Source organism: Onychomys torridus, chromosome 12 (assembly GCF_903995425.1).
Source record: "Onychomys torridus chromosome 12, mOncTor1.1, whole genome shotgun sequence".
In the NCBI taxonomy this organism is placed as follows: domain Eukaryota; kingdom Metazoa; phylum Chordata; class Mammalia; order Rodentia; family Cricetidae; genus Onychomys; species Onychomys torridus.
This window is the reverse complement of record NC_050454.1, coordinates 64,709,326-64,721,402: the sequence shown is the minus strand read 5'-3', so window position 1 is coordinate 64,721,402 and position 12,077 is coordinate 64,709,326. Positions and strand designations below refer to the sequence as shown.

The 12,077-nt window shown below is 41.4% G+C and overlaps 1 protein-coding gene across 1 annotated transcript in view; it reads right to left on the bottom strand.

Annotated features, from left to right (window-relative positions):
* Nucleotides 1-10,075, bottom strand: part of Map3k7cl (MAP3K7 C-terminal like) — a 39,169-nt gene extending 29,094 nt beyond the window's left edge. The window contains exons 1-2 of the mRNA XM_036203903.1: nucleotides 9,833-10,075; nucleotides 7,108-7,216 (exon numbers count right to left, since the gene is read on the bottom strand). Coding sequence (XP_036059796.1) covers nucleotides 7,108-7,177 — 70 coding nt within the window. The 5' untranslated portion in view covers nucleotides 7,178-7,216; nucleotides 9,833-10,075. The remainder of the gene's footprint in view (nucleotides 1-7,107; nucleotides 7,217-9,832) is intronic.
* Between the last annotated feature and the right edge of the window lie 2,002 nt (nucleotides 10,076-12,077).

The window sequence follows — 12,077 nt, the reverse complement described above, 5'->3', positions numbered from 1 at the left end:
CAGCTCTTATAAAAGCACCACAGTTTTAAGCTATCTCAAAATACTTTTGAAAATTTTGCTTCCTGATTATTGGAACATTCTGTGTGAATTCTGTAATGTGTGCTGGATTTTCAGAGCCATGGGAATAAAAGCACCACCAGAGACATGGATAGGGTGGGAATAATGGCATGGTAAAGAGAGAAAGCTAGTAGCACATCCAGTCCCTGTTGGTTCTTTATCATTAACAAACATCTTATCACCTCTGCCACCGCACGTGAATAAACCGATGCTGTTTCTCTGCAGAGAAGGACTTGATGCAGCTTACAGCCTATTTTTGTTTCTTAGAAGCATTCCTCTATTCCCTGTTATTGTCTCTGACGTTTTCCTAATTCTACCATTTTTCCTTTTTCTACCAGAATGTTCTGATGATGATAAAAACATGATCTTCCTCAGATGGTGGGTACTCTGTTATCCAAAGGCGTCAAGCACCGAGTGTTACACAGAGCTGGCCAGATATATATATATATAAGTTCCATACCTGTAAGTTCAGCCAGTCATAGACTGAAAATATGGGAGAAAAAGAATTATGTCTGCATTGACAAGTTGCTATTTCCTAAGCAATCAAAGATGGCAGGTATTTACACAGCCTTCACACTGTATTCAGTAAAGTTAACCTGAAATGAAATATGGGAAGATACACATAGGCCGTGTAAACACTACGCCACTTTCTGTGAAAGGCTTGAGCATCTGCAGAATTTGGAGTTTTCAAGGGTCCGAAATCAAGGACTTCAGAAACTTCCAGAAGAGGTCACTTACTACTCAGTACCAAATACATTTTCACTTCTCTTTGTCCTCCTATCTCCAACAGCATACCAGAAGTAGCCTCCCCCTTCTCCCTGTGACTGCTGGGGAGCTATTTGCTGTCAGGAACATTCATGCATTTAAAAAACACAGGGTCTTTATTATATAACTGGAGCTTTCCTGGAACTTGTGGAAATCTTCCTGCTTCTATCCCTTGAGTTCTGTAGGTCTACACAACCATGCAGCAGCTCACAAGTTCCTCTCTTTGTGTGGGCCTACCTCTGACTGGGGAGTGATACAAAAACACCCAGGACTTGGCTTTGAAGCACCCCTATTTATTAATTGCTGGTTGGGTTCCTTTAGGCAACATTTGCACAAATGGTTACAAAGTCTCCTGTGGCCTTGTTAATGGTATGAAACCAGTACAAATTTTACATACTGTTGCAGAATATTATTTTAAGGTGTGTTACTTTTGTTTATGTTGCATTTGTTTAACTCTGTGAAGCTGTGTTACTGTGCCTGTCTAAAACACCTGATGGGCTAATGTAGAACTGAACAGCCAGTAGGGAGGCAGGAGAAAGGATAGGTGGGGCTGGCAGGCAGAGAGACTATCTCCAAGGAGAAATCTGAGATGAAAGAAGGAAGGAGGGCTGGAGAAATGGCTCAGCTGTTAAAGGCTAGGCTCACAGCCAAAAATATAAGAAGGAAGGAAGTAGCCAGAGAAGGAGGAGGACACCAGAGGCCAGCCACCCAGCGATACAGCCAGCCATGGAATAAGTGTAGATTTACAGAAGTAGGAGAGCGGAAAAGCCCAGAGGCAAAGACAGGCAGGTTAAGTTTAAGTTAAGAAAAGCTGGCAAAGGGGTGGTGGTGGTGAATGTTTTAATTGCAAAACTCAGGAAGCAGAGACAGGCAGAGCTCTGTGAGTTCAAGGCCAGCTCTAGTCTACAAAGGTAGCTCCAGGGCTACACAAAGAAAACCACCTCTCAGGAAAAAAAAAATCAAAATCAAAACAAAAAAGAAGAAAGATTTCAGGGCTGGAGAGATGGCTCAGAGGTTAAGAGCACTGGCTGTTCTTCCAGAAGACCTGGGTTCAATTCCCAGCACCACATGGCAGTTCACAAGTGTCTGTGACTCCAAGTCCACAAAGAAAAAGAAAAAGAAAAGCTTCTAAGAAACAAGCCAAACTAAGGCAGGGCATTTATAAGTAAGAATAAGCCTCAGTGTGTGATTTGGGAACTGGGTGGCGGGGCCCCCAAAAGAGCAAAAAACAAACGTCAGTAATGTACTCCACAAACATCCACTTCCTTTGTAGCCTTTCTTTGAAAATTTAAGCAACAGATTCCAAATAAAGTCTGATTGCATCTCAAAGAATTTTCATTGATAATAATTGATATTGATATTGTATTATTGATTTCATAAATGTGTGGTGAGTCTCTAATGTTAAAAATGGTTGTCATGGTGCCTCTGTCCTTTGCCAAGCATCCAGAATTCTAGCAGAACTTTCTTTTTGCTCTCTACTAAGTGAATAGGTAAAACATGATGAACAGACCAGTGATTAAAAAACAAGTCTCAATATTTACTGTGGTTAGTCTTCCTGGAGAAAAGGGATTAAAAGTGTAGAGAGGAGAAAGTACTAGAAACATTTGGGCCCTAAGGAGAGAGAAAGATATAATATCCAAAATAGGAAAGGTTGGTGGGAGGAAATAAGGGCAGGGACATCAGCAACAGTCTGTCTGACAGTCATGTGCACCTGAACGGGAGAGCCACTGCCCCATGTTAGAGTGCACACAGCGACGGCTGCTTCCACTAGTCTGTGGAATCCCCACTGCTGGACACAACACTGGATTTTTGAGATGAAAATAAATACTTTTAGTGACTCTGGTATAGTGGATCCTGGATTTTGTAAACTAAGTCTTGTGTGGTTAATTTGTGCCTTGATGTGAAAATTCTAACAACTTAATCTTTTTAAACAAAATATTAACAGCTCCTAGTCTAGGCTGAGGCCAGTATCCTTAGAGAGAGAGAGTGGGGTGGAAAGTTTAAATATATATGGGAGTATGCCACCCTTGTTAACTCAATTGAAGATAAAGAAAACTCTGTAATTAAAGGAAATCCTAATATCTGTCCAATTCTAAATTCTCCCCCATTAGAAAGGAGCCTGTGATTCTCACAACAGCTCAAGGCGGAGGTTTCATATTTCTTTTCAGCACATTTGCTATTGTGAAAATTAATTCAGTGGAGGGCCTCAGTTAGGAAGTTAGCATTTTGGAATTCCTGGTTTGGATATAATATTGAGCTTACTGAAGGCAGGGATAGCTGCCCCCAGGGCAATTATCTAAGCATCATTTAGTGAAGGGCTCTGACTGTGGCCTGGAAGAGGTGAATTTATCTGTAGGACTCCACATATTTCTCCCCAAATCCTGCTTCTGTACTCAAGCAATATAGCCCTAGCCACTCACTGGATTACTAATCCCCCAAACAACAGCAGACAGCTACACTGTGAAGTATATCTTGGCATCAGGGAACAGTGTGGAAGGTCCACGGGGCACATGATCCCTAGCAGTTTATATGTGTCTTACGATCCCTCAATCAGTTACCATAATGATGGGGACAACTGGAATATTTAATTTGTGGCAAGCATTTTGCTAAAAGCTTCGCCTATAAGGTGGCATTTCACTCTTACCTTCATATGCCACTGAAGGAAAACTGAAGAGGTAGCTTATCCCAGACCATGCTAATGATGCAGATGAGCCCCCAGCCACCCTTCTCTAACTTCAAAACTAGACTTCTGTGTTAAATGCCTCAAGAACACATGCTGGAAAACTCTAAAATTAATGAAGTCCTAACTAACTATATTAGTCCCCCAAGAAGTGAATTCTTGGGGGCCAGAGAGGTGGACCACTGGTTAAGAGCACTTGCTGTGCAAACATGAAGACCAGAGCTCTAATCCCATCACTCCCGCCACACTGGGTCCCGAACATGCCTGTGATTCTGGCTCTAAGAGACCCAGTGCAGCACATGCACATACATATAAGTAAAAGAAATAAAGGAGTGGATACGATCAAGGTACATTGTATACATGTAGAAAATTGTCAAAGAATGAATGATCTTCAAAAAGAGAAACAAAAATTCACAAGTGATGACGTCTCTCTTTCCCTTTCCCTCTGCATGGTCATCAACAGTAAATCCAACAGTGAGGAATCGTTTCTCAAAAGGCCAGCTTCCTTCCCCCATTTGCTATTAAAGAGTAGGATATTTCCCTTTGCTTTTTTTTTCCTTCCTAAATATGTGGTCCACAGGATACACACACTGGAATTCAAAAGGTATGTATAGCTTGCATGATGGCAAATGTTACTGTGTGCCTGTGGGGACACTCCACACACTCCTTATTCAAGAATTCAGAGGGAGTGTCCCAAATATCTGCAAAGCATCCGTTGGTGAACTGACAACTTCATATGGATGGAAAAGTCCCAAGTCCTCGCCTCTGAGTGACTCGTGAAATGTTGCATGTCTAGTGTGTATAAACAGATAAGAGGACTTTCTTCTTCCCTAAAGAGAAGTAGTGAGTCTCTAAGATCAGCAGAATAGGAGTAGTACATTCATACATGTGTTCTTTTTCCTTAATATTTTAATTTTTCTTTCATAATTTCACACATTTATACAATTTATTTTGAGCATATCCATCCAATATTACTTCCCTCCAAGCCTCCCTAGTGCCCGCAACCAATCTCCCTCACAATCTCATGTCTTTCTGTTTTGGTTTTTTACTTTCTAAACAGTGTTCTTGATGGATGCTCTCAAGTGATATAACCAGGCAAGGTTGAGAAACACAGAACTACCCTCTGCCCTAGACTCTATAGGCAGTCATCCTTCCTAGACAAATTGAAACTCATTGGTCATCAGGCTAAAATAATTAATCGTGGTAGATTCTTGTTTGTTTGGTTTGGTTTGGTTTGGTTTGGTTTGGTTTGGTTTTTCCAAGACAGCGTTTCTCTGTGTAACCCTGGCTGTCCTTAAACTCTCTCTGTAGATCAAGCTGGCCTCAAACTTAGAGATCCTCCTGCCTCTGCCACCATATAAGCCTTCCTAAGCATCTTTTTGTGGAAGTAGAGGTTAAGAATTACTTAAAGTGTAAACTGTTTTTAAAGAGATCTATTAAGAAACATGAATTTCAAAAATGGACATTTTGAAAACATTTAAAATTTTAAAAAGAGACTGAAAATGTAAATTTAAATATATTGATTAAAAATGTTCAAGAACTCTCAGCTAAAATCAAGAGCATTCAAAGACAATGTCGAACAAATCTCAAGTTACCATTTTGGACTTCAAAGAAGAGTTTATTCACTCAGCCCAAGGATGAGACTCACCTTTCTGTGGCTCTTTTCTGGTATGGTACATTTCTTTGTCTTATCCAAAATTATGTAATAATTTTACTTGATAAAGCAAGATTTATGGACTGAAAATTTCTTTGTAAACCTGTTTATTATAACAAGACATGTCCCACTTCTGTGGGATGTAAGTAGAAGGAAAATTAGACACTTCCTTTCTTCTTGGATTATAAAATTGCATGTCTGTGTTTTGAGGGCTACTCATTATACAGGCCATTCCTTGAAATTTGGAGCTATGAAGAGCATTAAAAACTGGAAGGAATTTTCTTGTACTTTTTCGAGAAGTAACAAGACATAATGAAGGGATTTAGACTTGTAAATCTAAGGACTTGTGTCTGGCTCATAATTCCATTATTTAACTAACAAAGTGGTCTTGAGCCCTCAGAATTCCACCCTATACACATAGGATGGATCATGGCTACTTTGTATGGTTGTTTAAATGAACACAAATAAGAAAGATCAGTTCCTAATGCAAAGAGAATCAGATGTAGTGTTTATTTCTACATTGGAGTGGATCTTCCTCGTGTGAAGGTTTCTCCTCACCAGTGTCTTACAGAATAACCCTTGAGTGGGAGAGACAGTACACAAAAACAGGACATGGGAGACTGTCAAAAAAGCACACAATGAAGAGCCAAGGTTTCATCTCTTCATAATCTAATACATGCTCCACCGGTGACCATGGTCTGGGAAAGTTTAGGGTGACGAGTAGCTGTATAATCACCCAGCGTATGGCTATGTCACACCAGAATTTCCAGACCTAAATTTCTTACTTTACATAATTTTGGAATGATTCTGCCCCTTTTCACACATAAATGTGTGTGTGTGTGTGTGTGTGTGTGTGTGTGTGCACATGTGTAGAGGCCAGAGGACAACTGTGGGAGCCATTGTTCAAATACCACCCACCTTGTTCTTTCAGCAGATCTCTTACTATCCTAGAACTCACTGACGAGGCTGGGCCAGAGAGCCCAGGGATGCTTCTGTTTCTACCGCCCCAGTGCTGGGTTGACAAGTGTGCACCAAGTGTGCACCACCATGCCCAGCCTTCTCACGAGGCTTCTAGGGACCTGGCCTCGGGTCCTCGGGTCCTCGGGTCCTCCGGTCCTCGTGTTTGCATGGTAAGTACTTCACTGGCTGGGCTGTCACCCCAGCCCTGAAACGCTAATTTTTAAAACATCACTCCTATGTGGATATTACAGAGAGAGAAAAAGCATGAAAGAAAATAAGACTTGGTTCTCAAAAGGCCTGAAGTTTAAATGGTAATGTCTGAGCAGGCGATTTTAACAGATGGCACTAAACTGGAGCAACGCTGATACTCTAAACCAGACCTTCCTCTCGAAGCCATCGCTACCTCCCACCGCTTGAGCCCCTTTCAAAGGTGGTGCAATTCCATATGTGTGTTAAGAGGTCACTGAGGGGAGCCGTGATGAAAGGCTCTAAATACGGCAGGCTCACCTCAGACCTTACTATTTAGAGAGGCCCCTCCTCACCTGTCCCATTCATCATTCCTGATGAAGCCTGTTTATTTAGCCGGAAGTGTGGGAACACCAGTGAGAAGCCGACATCACACACATGTGGCTGGAATGGGGACAGTGATATTTTTATATTATCTAACCAACTGCCAGCTCTTAATAACCATTTCCTCCTGCCATTTTGACAATGACACCGTTGTCTATCCTTAGAAGTGGTTACATCTCTATGGTTCTGATCCTAAAAGAAAGCTAAAAACGGGGAAGGAGAGGAAGTTAAAGCAAGAGGTAGGGGGAGCTGCCAGAGGTGTTTCTGGCAGCTACAGTCTAGCCGTGTGTGGAGAAGCCTACGCTTCTCATCAGGTCATGCAAACATGCAATTGTAAACACTCTCCGTGGAAATCACAAAATGCAGTGAAAATTCCGCAAGTCGGGGAGGCAGCCCTTCTTTTCCCTGAAGCAAAGTGTACCTGGGGCATCATTGAGGCTGAACGCGATGCGCACTGGCTTATCTGCAGGCACCCTGGCTGTGCTGATCATGTGGGCACCTGAGGCCCGGCCTTCTCCTGGGTCTTCCAGCTGTAAGGACAAGAAACAGCCATTGTCACTTCACCCAACATTGTACTTTGACACCCCAGAGACCCTCAGAAATTAGAAGGGAAAGTTAGTAAGTTGCCTTTTCCCATGTCGTAAATACCTAGTCCATTTTTTTTTTCTGGCTTCTACCAAAATTACTTTGGTAATAGTCATTGAGAATGAATGAAATACGATTTTAAAAACTCTACTTCATATTTTCAATATCCTTTCCCATTGATAAGTTTAATCCTGGCTTTGAGGGTCACCTATATTGCTTTTTTCTAATGGGGACAATATAAAAAAGTTACAGTTTGGGGGCTGGAGAGTTGGCTCAGGGGTTAAAAGCACTGACTGCTCTTCCAGAGGACCAGGGTTCAATTCCCAGCACCCATATGGCAGCTCACAACTGTCTGTAATTCCAGTGCCAGGGGATCCAAAACCCATAGCAAAATACCAATGTGCGTAAAATAAAAATAAATAATTTCTTTTAAAAAGATACAGTTTTAATAGACTTTCAGATAGCTTCAGACTTAGCTACTTTAACATGCTTAAAAGCCAAGTTAGGAGATGGGGAGATGAATCAGCTGGTGAAGTGTTGGCCATGAAAGCAGAAGGATCAGATTCCAATCCTCATGTAAAATGGAGGGGCATGGTGGTACACACTGGTGACCTCAGTAACTAAGAGACAGAGACAAGCAGATCTCTGGGGCCCCCAGGGCCACTAGCCTAGCCTAAATGCAGCAAGCCCCATGTACTAGTGAGAGACCAGATCTCACAGAACAAGTAAGACAGATCCTAAGGAATGACTCCAAAGGTTGACCTGTGACTTCTACATGCATGTGTACACCTGCACACCCATGTAGGCACACAACATACATACATACAATGCCTAAATTAAACACAATGCTTTGTTTGTGAAGTAGTAAAGGACCAATATAATGGAATCATTTAAAGTAAGCCCCCAAACCATTTTTAACCATCTTACAGTTGTAGTATGAACATGACATTCTTAACTATCTAATGACCTAGAAATGGATCAAACATTTATGCCTAAGGTTTCACCTCTTAACAGCAGGCTACAACCCAAACAAAACTTGTCTACAGGGTACACACCTACAATCACCAACACTTAGGGCATGAGGAGGAAGGATCAGTTGATCTGAGACAATATTTACTAAATAGTGAGTTTGAAACCACTTGGGTTACATGAAGCCCTGTCTTTAAAACAAAACAAAAAACAAAAAACAAAAAACAAACAAACAAACAAAAAAAAAACATCCTATGAGTGTTTGGCTCTACCTATTAAATTATTACCTAGTTAATGAACTTAGAGATAATTAGTAGAAAACATCCTTTGCATAAGATGGAAGAGCAAAAACTGTTCTTAAGAGAATTAACCCAATTATACTTTGAGGAAGATATTTGATAATTTCATGTTCAATGGGACTAGAAAAATATGTTATAATAAACCCATGATATGGTTATTATTTAAATACATATATTTAACATTTCTATTTTTGGTCATGCCTCTCCTAATCTCTCTCCTCTCCATCTCATGTTGGCAGAAAAGCAAAAAACCTGCATGATATTTTAAGGAAAATGTCTCCAAAAATGGCAAAACATAAATAATGTCTTTAGCCATCCTTGGCAGGATCCTGGGAACCGCTGCAGCAGAACATTTTCTCATGGTCAGGTTTTTTCACTCTTTCCCATAGCTCTTCTGTGTCTAAAAACAGTCTCCAGAACACTGAGTGTTGTTTTTACAATTACTTATGTGGGCAAGTTCAAGGCATATGTTTGTATAAGTGCATTCAGATATACATACATTTTGAACCATCTTAGGTACCATATGGAAAGAAAATAAGCTTATCTTAACCATCCAGTAAAGCTTAAAAACCGCAGTGACTGTTTATGAGCCACTTTAAATTCTGTTAAGCCCATGAAGTTAACCCTACAAATAGCTTCGAGCACCAGACATTCTACACACCATGGCATGTAATTATAAGTTACAAAAAGATGATATCCTGAATTTGCCATGACTTAAGACAGGACTTCTTGCTTTTACAAAAACAACCCTCCGGCATACTTCTGTGCAGATTCCTCTGCTTAGTATCAAGTATTCTCTTAGCCACCTGTTTCTGAAGAAATAGCACAGATTGTGTCAAATTGAATAACCAACCAAAGCCCCCAAAGTTGTAGCTGAAAGGAGAAGTCTTTCTTCTGGGCGCCCTACAGTACCCAGTCCACCTGAGCGTGACTTCTAGGGATGGGAAGCTCACTCCTCTTCAGGTACATCCCTTTACACTTTCCTGCGTCAATAAATGAAGCACATAAGGTGGAAATCTACTGCTGGGGTTTACTAAACAGACCTCTGATCTGCTTTGAAGCTAGAGAAACAAAATCGGTGAACGCAGCTAAGGACAGCACAACTGAAAATATCTGTCTCCTGCAGGAAGAATGATGTCGAGGTCCTGTGGATGCTGCGTCTCCAACTTGCCTTTTCATCACGCCTCCCGAGGAAACCGGCTGCTGGTCCCTTCTCCTGGCCACTGTAACAGAGCCTTAGTTAAGTTGCCGGTGCTCAGAGCGGTTAGTTGAGCCTCACATCTGCTGCCTTACCTCACTTAGTTGAGAGTCTGCACTTGTGTAATCCGGGGCCAGCCACTGCCTTGGCCAGTTGTTGCGTGTGTGGAGTCAAGACTCAGCGAGAGACCAGTCTGCACCTGCTGCATAGCAGCTACTGACACTCTGAGGGGCAGAGACAGCTGTCGACGCTACACACTACTACCTGCTCTGCCCCAGACCCCAGCGTCCCAGCCCACGGGACCTCCCTGTTCCGCTTCCTTACACAGCCCCTCTCTCCTTTCCTTGCCACTCCAACAGCCAGGATGTTGTCATGTTTCTAGAAAAAGCAAGAGCAAAAGAAAAACCCTCCTCCTGTCAGAAGCATTGATAAACAGCGAGTTGTAGAGAGTCCAAATGTTTTAATTCATTAGTCCTGGCAAACCTAAAATAAACAGACTTGCTTCACAAGACAGGAATGTCTTCGTGGTGACCCAATCCGTGTCTGTGTCTATTCCAGCAAACTGGCAAAGATAGCATGACTCTAGTCAGCAAAAATGTCAGCTCAGCTAGACCCGGCCAATTTGGACAGGCCACTAGCTGACTCTTGGATCGTAGTTGTGATGATCCCATTAAGAAAGCAAGGTTTAAGGTTGAGCCGGGCCTGAGCTTGATGACTTGATCCATTCTACAAATGCAGACACTCACAACAGGGGTCAGTGACAAACAGGGAACATGACGATCCTTCAAACTTTTTTTTTACAATTGTAAACTTGGATGTCTTGGGCATTTAAAAATAACTGAACCATGATGTTAAGGTTAGATAGTTAAATATGAATAATATTAACAGAATGCAAGACAAGCCACAAACTGAAAAAAAAATTTACAAAATGCACATGGGAATTCAAAGTATGCAAGGAAATCTTAAAACTGAACAAGAGGAAAACAATCAAGTCCAAAAAGGAGGGCAAGAGTTCTGAACACGCATGTCATCGGCAAAGGTAAACAGGTTACAAGTAAACCTATGGAAGATGATCATCTCTTCCGTCATTAGAGAGTCGCAGACTGAAACAATGCTGCGTCACTGTGCATCTACCCACATGGTCCATATCCCAAACAAATGGTAAAGAACTTATATAGAAGGATGATACTGCTTCACTTCTAGTGGGAATGCAAAATGGTAAAGGAACTTTGGAATACAATTTGATCATTTCTTAATAAACTAAACACATTCTTACCATGTGACCATCAATCACAGGCTGTTTAATGGTCCAGCATTCCAGCTTCACATGACATTAGATTGTAATTATCATGATGCACACATTTAGTCTCAAAGGAATAGAAGTGGTCCATCTTTTATACACTGGGAAGTGAATCATTGTTGTGTCTTGAATTTTAAATGTCATCCAAAGGTCCATGCATTGAAGGCTTGCTCTGCTACCCACAACATGAGTTGGATAAGTAGTGGAAACTTTCAGGAGTGGGGTCTCACTGAAGACTTTAGGTGACAGAGGTGTGCCCTTAAAGGAGATTATCAGTGTTCCAACCCCTCCTCTTCTCTCTTTGCCTCCTGTTAATGTGAGCAGTTTTCTGCATCACATGCTTCATGATAAATTGCCTTTCCACAGTCCTAAAGGCAACAGGAACAAGTGAGTATGGGTTACCACCTCTGAAACCATGTGACCAAATTAATCTTTCAGTTTTATAAGCTGACTTTCTTGATTCCCACACCAGCCCCCTAGGTCTGCCTCTTGAAAGGCTGCTGGTGACACTGATGTTGCTAATGTTATAGGTAACTGCTAACCTCTGGATTCCAGTGAGGCTGACAGTTAGGGATAGGAAAAAACAGACTGAGGTAGCATCTTCCTTAAAGCGACAGTTCACATTAAATACATGGAAATCATCTCCTTCCATGATCATGTAAATAGTACCTGATAGACACATCATCTCTCTGTCCCAGAGTCACCAAAGTAATCCTGGAGTCTTCAGAGAACATGGGCTATAATGCCAATGGCTCCATCTTCTAGATGTCAAAGATAACTTCAAAAGAGAGGTGGGGCAGATGCTATGGAGGAAAGACTTCAATAAAGGGTAATTTGACAACAATGAGTAAGGAATAAATAAGAAAGTGTCTAAATACTCTAAATATGCTCTGTCTGAACCTGATAATATAAGTTGAACCTTTTCCAGCCATAATACCTACTAACTCTTCTGTTGTCTTATGAATGATGGTGCATTTCTGGACTTGTTACTCAAAACACACTCAAGACAACAACAAATAGGAAACACAAGTGAAATCCAT